General features: G+C 45.3%; 1 protein-coding gene across 6 annotated transcripts in view; it reads right to left on the reverse strand.

The window, feature by feature from the left end:
* SDK1 (sidekick cell adhesion molecule 1) overlaps nt 1-14,900 on the reverse strand; it is a 574,835-nt gene that overhangs the window by 78,880 nt on the left and 481,055 nt on the right. For all 6 annotated transcript variants that reach the window (XM_020802390.3, XM_020802389.3, XM_020802388.3 and 3 more), the window contains 3 exons: nt 14,446-14,640; nt 7,228-7,429; nt 2,581-2,684 (listed from right to left, as the gene is read on the reverse strand). In XM_020802390.3, the coding sequence (XP_020658049.3) occupies nt 2,581-2,684; nt 7,228-7,429; nt 14,446-14,640 (501 nt within the window). The remainder of the gene's footprint in view (nt 1-2,580; nt 2,685-7,227; nt 7,430-14,445; nt 14,641-14,900) is intronic.

The following is a 14,900-nucleotide window of genomic DNA, read 5'->3' on the forward strand; positions in this document are numbered from 1 at the left end:
TTTGTCAGTAAACATTCCTTCTGTGTGTTGGTGCCGAGCCCCAGCTGTGCTGTCCAATTGAAAAGGACCGGGTGAGTGCCTCTTTTCCCCCTGCCCCCCCCGTTCCCCCCCCAGTTCCCTCCCCTCCCCTCTCCCACCACCAGGAGAGGCCCAGCCACCTAAGCCCGCTTTCCATGTCTATCCTACCTGTTCGGCAAATGCACAGGATGTGTCAGGGACAAAGCTGAGGACGCTTATCAGGTGCTCCCAGCTCTCCACACTAAAATGCTCCACTAGCAGCACCGGGCTTTTGCTCAGCAAAATAAATCCTCGGAGCTTGCCGAGGAGGTGAGAAGCTTTTTACAGTTAATCACTTTTGTTGTACGGAGGCCAGGAGGGGGGGTGCTCCGGGTTCTTTAAAACTCAGCCCAAAGTGTGTTGTTGTTTTTAGGGAGGGGGGGCAGGAGAAACTTAAAAATTCATCAAACCGAGTTCCAGACCATCAGCCACATTAGTCCGCTCAAACAAACAGAGAGGAGACGAACAGTGGCACCTTAAAGATAAAGCTGGGATTCAAACTTTTTGCACATCCAGGGATGTGGGAGCACCGGGGTGGATTTTTTTTCCTTTGCCTTTTTGTTTTGTTTTGTTTTGTTGAGCAGCAGATTCTCTGCCGCAGATGCCACGACGTGTAACAAACGGCTTCCAAAACGCCACTCCTTGCCAGCTCCCAGGCAACTGTGGGGCATGATTAAGAGAGAAAGGAGACTCGTTGCTTGTCCCTTTGGATTGCATCCTAATTGGCACACTCTGGTCGGAATGAGACATTTTATCTCCGAAGGCAGTAATTCCAGAGTCCTTTGCAACAGTAAGGGCCAATTCAGAGAAATATCCACCCTCCTCCACCAGTGCCTGCATGCAGCTTCAGTCATAATCAAGGCAAGTGCGGAGCTTTTAGGTGGAATGGCCGAAGGTCTGTTGTCTGGACAGTGACACAATGCAAAACAACACAATGCCTACTGAAGATGTCTCTGCATCAAAGAAGTGCTTCTGAACTACCTGCAGGGCTCTCTGAGTCCACTGCTGACTGCAAACTGTAAGAGAGAGTGCTCACAAGCACTAAGTAAGAGAAGCAGACGGATCTACTATGAAACCAATGAAGCTAGAGCTTCCAGGAGGCTTTCGTCCATTTTTTTAAAAGCGTGATCTATTGCTGAACGACCCCATTGGAGAAGATAGCCGTGGTTACCCAGACCTTGAGGCTGCTTGCAAAGAGTCCCCCATCACAGTTCAAGCTTCTGGGCCCCCAAAATGTAGGCCTGCCACTGGAAGGAGAGCCTCTCCTTCCCTGAAAGACCCACCCCACTCCTCCTTTCCACATGTAAAAGACAAGATGGAGAGGTCTGTGGCCAAAACGACTCCAGGAGGCCTTAGTGGTGAGCTTCCTGGCCCAAGAATATTTTTCCAAATGTGCAAAGCAACCCTGGTCTTCAGTAAGGATCCGACTTCTATCCGGTTGAGCACTCACTTCTCTGCCGACCAACTAACCAGTATACCAACGTGCATCATGTGTGAGCTCAAGGTCTACAGCTGATTCTCCCCGCATCCCCACAGCGCTTATCTGGTGATCACATCACCCTGTTCCATCTCCTTTTTCAGGGGTCTTGGTTACATGTAGCGCTTCCACACAAAATGGGAATCCTTCCTCCTCAAACCATCCCTTTTGCAAGAGGAAGCTGAGGATGGCACTCTTCTCTCCATAAGTCAAATCCAACAAGTAGTATCTGAACAGGCTTACATTTCTGACGTGCCTGTAGTGCAGTGGTTCCCAACTTTGGGCCCCCAGATGTTCTTCCTGAAATCCTGGCCAGGGCAGCTCATGGCGAAAGCTTCTGAGAATTTTTGTCCTAGAACATTTGGGGACCCAAGGTTGGGAAGCACTGCTGTAGCACATTGCACAGGGAGGGCTGAGTCTCTATAGAAGATACCAGGGTATAGTAGAACAATTATTGTGCTTCGTTAATGGCCTCCTCAACTTACAACCACCTGCCAGTAGTTTATGTATAACACAAAATGCACATGGTATGAAACTGGGTGGTTGTTTTTTTTTTTTTGCCCACTCCAATTACTGAGCTAAATGTTTATGCTTGCTGGACATGCACACGCTTCTCCTTCTTATTCAACCGTTTAGCACTTCTGCAGCCTAGAAGTGGATTTGAAGAGAAAACAATTGAAGAAAGTTCGCCAAACATGCGCTCAATTCTACATTCATTTTTAATGTTGCTCGGTAAATTATTCAATTTCAGGCAAGATAATGGCTTGTTAGCACAGAACCTGGATTCATACTGGGTTTAATTCAGTTTGGAGGCTTCTGGCAAGATTCATTATCTGAAGACACTGCAGGATAGTTGATGATGGAGGAGACTAAACTTTGTGAACAGTACCTTACCAGTGGGCTTTAAATGATTGTTATTTGTGTTCCTGTCCTCTATACTCAACATGCAGCACTGGGAATGAATGAACTGGACAAAACAGTTTCTGAATTACTGTTATATGCAGGCAACAAGTATGTCCTCAGTGGCTACCTGATCTGGCCCTTACCATCCTGCAGAGTAGTGACTGCCTCTGTCTCGGCGCTAAAGTCGCTGTCTCCAATGTCATTGGTAGCTTTCAGACGCAGCTTGTAGGAGGTAAATGGATTCAGCCTGCAAGACGGAACCATAAACAGAGCAGAAATTAAACCCCTCCACATTGTCTCATGCAGTCTTTGGGTAAAATACCAGCCCAAGGTCCAGGACATCTTTAAAGCCATGTTTAAAAGCAGCAGGCAGGGTTTTCTTTGCTTGCTTGTTCGTTTTGTTTTGTTTTTGGATCCCTGGACAGATTGCTGATTATAACAGAATGGCTAGGGGAGCCGTTTGATCATCTGTGCCACCACCACTGAATGGAAATGGGGAAAAACCAACACCCAACCTATGGAGACAACCAGTGGAGGCCAATAATGGAGTCTTCCTCCTGTATTTGTGCCTGCCATGAGGACATTTGGGGAGACCAAAGAAGCTATACCAGTTGGGTTAGCTATTCCAGGCATGAAAATAGCTCGGGGCTGCTGCCCGTAGCTTTCAGAACACTACCCGGTTTTACCAACCAGTCCTCAGTGCCAGCGTCCAGCTAGCTGTGCACGTTGATTGCAGAAAAACCAGCAAAGACTCTTGTGACATCTTGAACCATGACATGCTTTATTCAGCACAAGAACTCAGGGACTGCAACTCACTTGGGTTGTCATCCACACGAGCTTAAGCTGACCAAAACATGTACCAGTTTCCACAGGCCATCCCACAGAATATGGCCAGGAGGTGAAAATTAAGAGCAGAAACTCAAACACATATGCCTATTGGAGTTCAGTCATTTCCAGTGTTATGTGTGTATTTCTCAGTGAAGCTCTGGAACACCTTTTGCGGTGGTCAAACCTCATCTGCCATCACCACCTGCACGGGAAACATGGGCAGGCTTCTCCAAGGGGCAACCAGCACCAGAGGGACAGCTGGCATGGAGCTTCCTGGGCACCAGCGTCTCGGTTAATCTCCTAGGCAGTGCTGTGGGGATGTTATTTTTCATCGCTGCTGTGTTTCCAACTTATACTGTTACTCAGTTTATTTAACACAGACAGTGACAGGGGATTCCCTGCAGGTTTTCTATGTACTCAGTGACTTTAAGATATGCAAAGGCTGACTTCCAGCTGAGGCTACTTCAGCAGTGCTTCCAGCGTTGCTAGTGGGAGGCTCTCTTTTGAGTAGCTAACAAGGTCTGCAGGAGTTCAGAGTCGCATATAATAGGCTTAGCTAATTAATCGGTTAAAGCCAGTCCAGGTCTTCCATCCTGTAGGGCCAACTAGCAATACAGATAAAACTGCTGGGGATGAATGATTAAACACGGCGGGATAAAATGCCTGGATGATGGACAGCATGTTAAATTGCTCTGAGGGAACCTCTCAGGAAATATCCTGTTAGGAAAGGGGCAAGTCATCCTTTCTCCCTTAATCCCAGAGAATAAAGCCTCGGATGCTTCACACACGCATGTTTTGGAGCTGGTATGATCCTAAAAAAATGCCGTAGGAGGACATTTCTTGGGTTGTATTTCTGAATAAAAAAGAAGACTGAAGGACTACACAGAGGGGAGAAAAGTAAATGCATGTGTAATATATGATTGTGATAGTAGACTGGGGAGACTTTTTTTTGTCTCTAAGGGTTTTGAATTACAACTTACCATCTTCTGCTCAATCTATGAATCAGAGTTCTATGGTTCATATGTTGTGGTTCTTTATATATATATATATTATAATTGAGAAGTTTTACTCTTGCTGCCTCCCTACCTTTTAGAAGAAGTGAACAATACAAACAGGTCCACGTTCAAATGCTGGCAATCTTTTTCTAGAGTTTTCTAAGTACAGGATAGGCAAAGGTGGTTTCCCATTCCCTTCCTCTAGGGGCGCCCTGGGACTGTGCAGCTTGCCCAAGGCCACCCAGGCTGGGTGTTCTTTTAGGAGGCACCGTGGGGAATTGAACTCCACTGCCAGAGACCTAAATTACTAAGCTTTCCAATAACTACATGCCATCACATCAATTCTGACTTGCAACAATCCTTTCCAGGGTTTTTTAGGTAGAGGTGGTTGACCCTTCCCTTCCTCTAGGGGGAGCCCTGGGACAGTGCAGCTTGCCCAAGGCCACCCAGGCTGGCTCTTCTGGAATGCACACTGGGGAACTGAACTCCCAACCTTTGGCTCCACAGCCAGCCCCAACTCAGGGAAGTACACAAACATGCACATACACAAGTATAGAGGAAGTAAGGGAAAGAGATATGCAGTGCACGCTAAAACTTATACAGTAAGTCATCTATTGAAACAAACTTTTAAGAAACCAGTAATTGATAATGAAAGAGAACAGGATCAAGTCATACAGGTTGGGAGGGGGGGAGGTTTGCTGTAAAAACAGACGGGAGGCCATCTCATCTGTTCTATGCCTTGCAACCCATCTGGCTTATGGAAATTATCCCCAGACGAAGCCACTCCTTACATTTGTGGATTTTTTAAAAATGCATCAATCTGCCTTGATCATTTTCAGTTTGGTGCCAAAATGCATTTCTTCACCCAGCCTTCTCCTCTGTGAAAAGAGCCTCACTGCCTTCAGCAGATTTGGATCGGCAGAAAAGACAAACAGCAACTGGCAAGTCTCCTTGTAGGTACAGGGTGGTTCTGCCACAGGAATTTTAATTCCTGCACAATCTAATGAAGGCTGGATAATGCCGTTTAAACAGGGTGATGTTATCGCTCTATTCCTCAGTATGGCAACACAGATAAAATTGCCCTCATTTCATCTGAAAACAAGATAAGGAACTCACAGAGTCAGAATCTGTGCACGGCTGGGAATGAATTTCAACAGTCAGTGCAAAAAAAAAAAAAGGGGGGGGTTTGGCAAGACCTAGAATTTTTTTCTGCTGTGCTAGAGAGGTGGTTGAGAGAAAGAATGAGGGCTACCCAATTAGCTTATGTGAAAACAACTGGGAAACCCTTTGTCTGAGGTTAAAATCCTGTCCTCCTTTTTGAGGAAGTGTTTCCCCATAAAAAGCACCGGGAGCCTGCACTGCTTCTTCCTCATCGTAGTACAAGGGAAAAGCAGGCGGGCCTCAGACTACAAACCCACTGAGGCAAAATACAGAGCTGCCAGAAGCTCTTCAGTTTTCAGAATCTTATTGTCTCATTCCAGTATCAACAGGTGTTTCCTGAAGCCTTTTTTTCTTGTGGGAGGGGCACAGACACTTGTTGTTTCCACATGTTGCTTTTCTGCTGCCAGCTGGATCAAGGAGTCAAGCCGTGGTTTTATATGTCACAGCAGGGACTCACATCACTCAGCTATGCCCACCTCCATGACCCAGCGGAGGCTGGCAGCTTCTGTGGCTTCAGCAAACCTGCTCCAGGGTTTATCTGCCTTGAGTGGCAAAGGAACTATCCATGGTGCTGATACCTATTTGGGGACTATCAGTCAGCACCGTGGATAGCTCCTGCAAGGTTAAGATATAAAATACAAAACAGCTTCTATCAGAGATGCCAGCTTCCACTGCTGACACCAAGCTCCTTCCCTACAAAGTTTGCCAAGCAATGATCCTCTTTCACCTGCCATGTGAAGGAACGGCTTCATTTTTGCAGCTTCTGACCCCTTTACTGCCTCCAGTTCATCATTTTTGCATCCTTTTGGAGCCTCGGGCGCAGTGGTTAAACGGCTGTACTGCAGACAAAACTGTGCTCACGACCTGGGGTTCAATCCCAGGTAGCGTCTCAAGGTTGACTCAGCCTTCTATCCTTCCGAGGTCGGTAAAATGAGTACCCAACTTGCTGGGGGGGGGGGCAATGTGTAGTCTGCATAATTAACTTTTAAACCGCCCAGAGAGTGCTTGAAGCACTATGGGGCGGTATATAAGCAGCACACTTTGCTTTGCTTTTTGCTGCATCTTATTGACTCAGTGCTCATTCCCTGCTGGGCGTGAGGGCATTTCCATTGTTATTTTCTTTTCACCTTGTTTTGGGAAATTTCACAGTAAAAAGAGAGAAAGGGAAAAGTGGGCTAGCCCATTGGACCTTTGTAGTGACTTTGCACAATGACTTTGGAACAGAGTCGCATTGCTGCCAAATCTGCACCAGGACTAGAACTTTGCGCATAAATCCTAGACAGAAGATCCGTCCAGTCATTATAGCCTGTGGGTTCCCAAACATATTTAGAATGGAGTGCTTAGCTATGCACATGTTAGCAACTTTGTCTGAGCAGGAGAAGTTCCTGTGTTAGTGTAAACCCTCCCTGTTCTCCATATTCATTCCTGCTCATGAGAGCAAAGTGATGAAAGTGGGGCTGGCCTAGGTGTTCCCCTCTAAGCATGCTGAAGAACCCAGAGGTTTGGGCGGGTTCTTGAATGGGGTAGTACAAGTATGTTTCAATTTTTCTGCGCGAGTTCCCAGGAACACCAGCAACTGCTTTCAATGAGGGTGCTCCTGAGATACTGGAGGGAGAGAGCCTTAGCATCACATCCCAAACATCCAATTCACTTCTCCTGGGCACTTTTGACACCAGGCCTTTTGTCTTCCTCCTTCTCCTATAATGAAAGAAAAGTCTGCTTGGTGCTTTGAGGCTAGGCGATGCTCACAGTGTCAAAGTGTGTCATTCTTCCTGCCCCTTCCTGCTGTGAGCCTCTGTGTGGTACCTGTCAATTATGCAGGAGGTAGCTTCGTGGCTGATGGATGATGAATATGTTTGCCAGTCACCGCCTGGCAGCTCTTTCATCTGCACCGTGAAGTAGCGTATTGGTGATGACCCATCGCTTCCAGGAACCCAGTGCAGCTGCAGGCTTCGGGAGGTCACTTCAGACTGGGGGATGCTCAGTTTCCTAGGAGGGGCAGGCCGCTCTGAAATCGAAAGTGACATCTTTATGATACACAGAGATAATAAGCTATTCAAAACCAGAGGGTGAAAATATTACATGGCGAGACTATGTTTCCCAGAGACATGCAGCCACTGCACAGGCTCACTGATCTGGCTCCCAGCTGTTCTTGCTTGTTGCTGCAACATTGTGGAAGGATGCCCTTTCGCTCTGCCCTCACTTTCCTCAGACCTCTGAGCAGAGGAGGTCAAGGGGCCAAGAGCAGCCTTTGCAACTGGTGTGTTTTCAAATGTCACCAAGGTTAGAGAACACCAACAGTTTCCTTTCAAAATGGAATCAATACGAAGCTGAGGCTCAAAATCAAACAGATGCTGAGAAAAGATCCATACTCTGATGTGAACTGGAGAATACCAGCCTGCAATCTCTCCCCACTCCACTCCTGTTTTCTGATCTGTGCTGATGGCTACCTGTTTCACCATTCCCATTAATCTCTGCTGCATTCTGGCCCCTGGCCTCCTTGTTCCGTCAAGACCACGCTATGAACAGAAAGCTTACATCACAGAATATAGCACACAAAAGTTCTTTGACGTACTTATTCCATATATGACATTCCAGTTACAGCATTAGAATTCAGCATACAGAACATACGGAATTGTTCTATTTCTTTATCTCCCACTTAAGAGTAGAAAGGAAAAATGAAACAAAAACATGGACATGGTGTGAAAAGAGGATGAGACAATCCTTATTTATTACTTTCTTTAATCCTTCCTTTCCCCAAAGAGCTTACCTAGCACAAGAGGTCTATCATGTCCCCTGTAATCAGGGCATTTTTGTGAAATAGGTCAGGTGGAAATAGGTCACCCTCACCATCGTTACCCCGCCAGAGCTAAGGTGGGCCCAGAAGAGGAATTTCCTCCCACTCTCAATAGAGTTGATACACTGCTCCTTTTTTCTTCTTCACAAAATTGCTCATTGGCATAACTACCAGGAATAAAGTGGATTTTATGAATCTAAAGCACCAGATGGTTTTCTCGCATCTTTTTAAACAATCACCCAGTACTTCTGTGCTCACTGTGTGTGTGATGGGCACAGCCACATTTAGCTTCTCAAAGGAGAAGAACAGGAGAGGCAATTTGTGCAAACGAATGATCCTTTGATGTGGAAAACAAGACAAGGAATTTCACAGGGGTTTGAAATTTCTTATCCCAGCGTCTCATCATCTTGACACAGCCTAAATCAATGAGAATGAGGTTTTTATTCTTTCCATCTCTCGTATGCAATGTTTTTTTTTTAAAAATCCCTGCATGTTTTTTTAATCCCTCAACTGTCATTATACTCCCTTTTAGGGCAAAGGTGGTATGTCAAACAGAACCCACTCCCTCTGAATCCCCCTTCTTCCACTCCATTATTACTCTGAATTATGAGCGCAAAATAAATCCATCAACACCACAGGGCCAGCAGGGAGATCCCAGAGGCCAGAAGAAGGTTAATCTTCTTGGATGACATGTGAATGAAAATGCCGGCCCCACTGATGTCTGAATGCAGAACTCTCACCTAGCTCTGGCTCTCAGCACCCATCGATTTCAGCAGAAAACTCAATAGTGTGAGGAATAATTGTTTAATTGTTTATCATGGAGATTATTGATTCTGATTAAAATGTGTGGCATGTAATAAAGCAAACATTGATTAGCCACACTGCAGCGACTTGCCTTTGAAAAACCCACTGGATTTGCCTCCGTCAGCAGCACCTGTTTCCCTCAAAATACACCTCGTGCTTCCGAACGCTCCGACAGCTTTCTACAAAGAACAATTTTTATTTGGGGTTTCTCTTCTCCCCTCCCTCAGCTTCTCTGAAAACATTTGCTTTATGGCTCGCCATCTCTCAGCAGTTGGTGCTCGCTTGATGGTACCCAAAGAATTGTCAGCCATTAGCCTCAGAGAAGCCTCGAACACAACCGCGCCGGTTATATGAGAGACAATGCAAAGGTCGCTACTAGAGTACTTAGCGTTATTCCGTTGGAGGCAAAAAGCGCTTGTTGGCAGCCCTGGGGGGATTGCATGCTTTCATCGGAGGTGTTCGCCTAAGACAGGTGGTGGATTGCATCTGGTATTTGCTCTCGCTCTCTCTTGTGACAGAGTTTTAGTCTGTTTCTTCCTAATGATTTCAAAGGTCTCCTTTCCTGCCGCACAAACTCCCTGTCTGCATGTAGGATACTGTTTCTGCTGGGCTTCTGGAGCTTAGACAATTCCAAAAGCAATTATGGCTGGCACAAAAGGCAAAGAGGAGGGACAGTGTGAGGGACTCAGCAGAGAATCATGTGGAGGGCAAAGGAAGTAATGATCACCCTACCGCGCGGCATGCAGGTGATCGCAGCTGAGCTTGGAAACTGAGCTTGGTTTCCACATGACTGACAGACCACCTGGTTACGGCGAGGAAGAATCTTGCCACAAACTCCAGAGATCATCCACTGCTCAGAGAGAACCGTTTTGGGAGAGGCAGATGAGCCATCTCACATAATGCATCACAGAACCCTATCCTCCCAACTTTCTATTCACAGCCATCTATCATGGTCATTGGTTATTAATTTTATTAATAATTCATGATTAATAATAATTAGCCCTTCAACAAACTGAATAATTTCAATGATTTAGTTTGTTGAAGGGCCAATATGCTCTACATCTGTTAGCTGTAGCCCAACCATGTCTGGAGGGCCAAGGTTTCCTACCCCTTCTGGAAGAGAAACTCAACCTCAAGAGAACATTTGTGGATTACACTCAAATGATGAAGCAATATGTCTTCATTCTGCAAAAAGAAAGCACCGCTCATTTATTGCTCTGTTTAGCAACTTGCTTTGTTAGCCAATCAGGACCTGCTGCACCTGAGAGGTCCAAAAAACAAGATTTAAAACACTCGTGTGAAGAAGGGCGATAAAGAGATATTTTAAATGGAGACACCCCAATTTTGGCTGCAGATGACAGGGACTGAACTTGAGAGTCCTCTGTTTGAACAGCTGGTGTTCTATCACCAAGGGAATCCCTTTTCCTCCATTTTGAAGGAGATCAGGCTTCGTTGCCCCTTTAAATGTGCACAGGGAGAGATGAGGATAGGCAAAGTGTTTCTTGTTAGCAGGAACTGCAGTGAAGAATCATATCACTCTGCTCCGGCCAAAGTGTATCAAAAGACTACGGAGCATCGGAGCATCCTAACGTTGAAAATCCAAAGGATTATAGAAATGCAGAGCTGCTCCGGTTTTAACAAGTGCACCTGGCAATAAGGAGCTCAGGACAAGCTTTGTATTTCTACATACCCCTTTGACATACACAGGTTTCTAAAGAAGCTTAAGGGATTATTGAGGTGCCCAATTCTCATTCAGTGAGAATGAAATTTAAATCTGAGTGGCTAACGCCCAAGTGCTTTTTCAAAAAACCTTTGGTCTTGGGGAAAATAGAAGTGACATGGATCTGAGTTCCGTTCCCCCTTGATTCCTCCTAAGGGGAAAGCGAGAGGTGATTCTTTTTTCACATGTGTGTTCTCCAGCTCCATGACTTCCCCTTGCAGGGCCTGTCAATGTGGAAAGGAAAAAAGGAAACCGAACGCACACATTCTTTGTTGAACATTTCCCTTGACTAAACGTTGGAAGACTGCCATTTAGGGAGGAGGAGTCCTATCACTGTTCAGTGGTACAGTGAGGACCCCTTTCCTCTATATGGAAAAGAGGACAGCCGCAGCCTATCCACTGTTTAAACAATGCGACTTATGCCTACAAAACTAGTTCTGCCAATGTGAAGGTCCTGCATCCAAAATCACAACATTATTGCTCATTTTTGGGCCCAGAATGTTTAGCCACGGGGCTATATGTTGGACGGAACAAAAGAAATATTTTCCTGGATCCATTCAGGAACCTTCAGATTTTCTTTAGGAACTCATCCAAAGCCATTTGGAGCCTGAGATAGAAAATCTAAACAGCTTCCCTCGCATGCCATCACATCCTAAGTCTTGGTTCCATTTAACAGGACTGGCACTAAACTTCCCACTCTCTCTTTATCATCGCCTGAGCAGGGAGTGGAGGGGGAATGTTTTCCAGACAACTGAGATTCCTGTTTCTCTAACTTTTGGGGCATTATCTATTTTAGGGTTGGTGGGCAAGAAAGCTCTCAGCTATATACTTGGAAAGAACATGATGCTGGTCATTGATGGATACCTAACAGTTTGTTGTGTGCAGTTTTTACATTCTGAAAGGTCATGGTATTTCCCCAGTGTGACTGGTTGGATGGTCAGATGCAAAAGAACAGTGGCCCCGAATCTTTAAATACCATGCAGAATTTCGGCAGGTCTACCTTATTATTATTATTAAACTTATTAATTATGTGCCGTCAAGTGATTCTGATTTACGGCGACCTTTCCAAGGACCTTTTAGGTATAAAATTCTTAGCAGTGGTTTGCCAGGCCTTCCTCCTGGTGGCACTTATGGACTGTGTAGCAGTGGGACATTGAACTCCCTACTGGGGAAGAACTGAACTCCTGGCCCTATGCTCCATCCTACTGAGCTATCCATACAGTTATCGTGTTGCCATTACAGATGTGAGAAACTTTCCACCTGTTTTGTAACATTTTGGCAAACATCAATTGTATTTTCTTCCCTTCCTGGATTTGTACTAGGTTATGAGATTGGCCTTGGAGTTCAAAACGAAGCAGGGCAAAGGCTAATAGAGTTTTGTCAAGAGAACAAGCTGCTCATCACAAACACTCTTTTCCAACAGCACAAGAGGCGACTCTACACATGGACATCACCAGATGGGCAATACCGAAATCAGATTGATTATATTCTCTGCAGCCAAAGATGGAGAAGCTCTATACAGTCAGCAAAAACAAGACCTGGAGCTGATTGTGGCTCTGATCATCAGCTTCTTATAGCAAAACTCAAGCTTAAACTGAAGAAAGTAGGAAAAACCACTGGGCTAGTCAGGTCTAATCTAACCCAAATCCCTTATGAATACACAGTGGAAGTGAAGAACAGGTTTAAGGAACTAGATTTGAATCATACAGGCTCAGGAAGCTGGCTCAAGGCTGACTCAACTTTTCATCCTTCTGAGGTTGGTAAACTGAGTACCCAGCTCATGGGGGGACAGAGCAATGTGTAGCCTGCATAACTAAATAGTAAATTACCCAGAGAGAGCTTTAAGCACTATGGGGCTGTATATGAGCAGTACACTTTTTGTATTTTTCCTTTTCTACTTCAAAATTAATGCATCTTCTGTTGTTATTTTTTCCTCAAGTGCACATTTATATACAGTGTATTTTACCTAACTTACAGTTCCCTCCATTGACTAAAGAATGCTTGTGCACATTTTTCCATGTGTACACATTTCCGTGCTTGCATTTTAAACTTGCACGTCATTTTGTGTGTACTTTGTTCCTCTGCAGTGCCTTATAAAGCTCACAAACTATTTGTTTCATTGTTACATTTGTACCTCCTCTTTTCTTCTAAGTAGCTGTCCTGGCCCTCCTCCTCTCTGCTTTATCCACAGAAAACTGGTCTGATGCTGGTCAGACTGAGAAGGTGCGTTTGGCCCATGGCCGCCCAATGACTGCGATGCCCAAATCTGTGGGAATCTGAACCCAGATCTCTCTTTTTTTAAGTCCAAAGCTCTAACCACAATGCGTCTCATAACTGTGAGCCAAGCGGCTTGACGTGAGTCTTGAGGGGCACATATACTTCTATTTTTGTCAAGACTTTCCACCTGAACTTCTCATACATCCTAAATCTGCTGAAATTCCCTCTTCTTCACAACTGTAAAAGGTGCAAGGATGCTCCATTCTTTCGCTCCTCACCTCCCTAATCACACAAGTGTTTTGGTGTTGCGGGCATATGCAGAAGCAAACATTTTCCAGGCCTGGAACACCAGCCAACTTAGCTTGTGCGAGACGTGTTTTGAAGTATGTGTCCCCTTCTGCATGTTACAACGTTATGGGCCATGCTGTCAGTGTTTGTGAATCAGTTTGCTTCCATCTGCTCACTGTACATTTGTAAACAAACATTTTTATGATAAAAGGCATCATAAATCTCAAGTACTTTCTATTCAGACCTCAGCCAACACAATGAAAAGTAGCTCTCAAACCTGCAACTGCTTTGGGATGTGGAAGGCATGAAATGGGTCAATGCCTGGATGGGAGGGGTGATGCTCCCGCCATAAGGAGACCAAAAGCTCTGCACTCAGTTCTCTTTGGGCTTCGCTGGGAGAAGGTATAGACATGGACTGCGAGAGACTGTGCGGGATTCAGCATTGGTCGTTCATGAATGGCCACATTCACACTTCCTCTGAGTTGATGAGTAAGCTGGAACTGTGCACAAAGCCTTGATTATACCTCGTTAGTGCCCACCAGGCTTAGCTTCTTGTCTTCTTCCTTGTCCTAGGGCCTCAAACTAGTCAATTGCGTGCAACAGCAAAGCATCGTGTAAATTAAGAATGAACCTGCGAGGAAGGCTTGAGGAGAAAGGTAACATAGAGCTGACAGGGGGCATTGTGGGAGATTAAAATGGCAGCTCCCCAATGGAGAGGTGATGTTTAAATTTAAATGTCCCAGGACCCACCATATGTCACCACGGCACCCCCAAAGACAGAGGAAAATAGATACACAACTCTTGAAAAGAATCCAAAATAGAAGTGGCTGGATGACTGCTTCCAGGTTCAGAAGAGATTTTGAAAGGCAAAACAAAGCACAAGGTTTTACTCCCTCAAGAAGCTTCTCAGGAGCAGGAATAAGGTTTCTTAGCAATGGAGGACGCACGCAGTTTGCAGGCCTCACTTTGTGAGCTAGTACAATCGAGTTTCCTTTGGCTGGCAGTCTTTTTCCTTTTTTAAGTACACGAATGAGAAATCTTGTTGAAAGTAAGCATAGCCAACAGAATAAGAAAAAAAATCACATCCCAGCAAAGAGGTTACCCTAAGCACCATTTCTGTCAGGAAGTTAAAGAAATATATCCCTATTCTCTCTTGGGGCAATGACAACACTGATTAATCTTGCAAAAATAGAATTACCTCTCTTTTCCGTGGTAATGACAGTGGCTTCCAAGGGCTGCCCCCAGCCCTGTCGGGTTTTGGCAGACGCTCGGAAAATGTAAGCTGACTCGGGGAGGAGATCTGTAGCCACAAATTGTCTGACTGTGGAGCCAACTTCCACTGTGGTGAACTTGTTCGGGCTCCTGGTTGCCAAGCGGTAGGCAATTTGATATCCTGGATTCAGAAGGAAGCACACACAGAGACAAAAAAAATTAGAGGATTGGTGGGTTTCAGTTTTTCTAGATTTTGTAGTGCAGGAAAAGTGCCAAAACTATTAGTGCATCCTAATTACTTACTTATTTGAAGGGAAAACAATGCAATTTGCTTTTTTAGGGGTTACCAGCTGAGCTGGAATAGCATCTCCCCAGCCTCAATTCTGAAGCAATGCATTATCTGGGAAATTACTGACTATGTGATGAATGGAAAAGGCCTTC

The sequence above is a fragment of the Pogona vitticeps genome, chromosome 13 (genome assembly GCF_051106095.1).
Source record: "Pogona vitticeps strain Pit_001003342236 chromosome 13, PviZW2.1, whole genome shotgun sequence".
Classification (NCBI taxonomy): domain Eukaryota; kingdom Metazoa; phylum Chordata; class Lepidosauria; order Squamata; family Agamidae; genus Pogona; species Pogona vitticeps.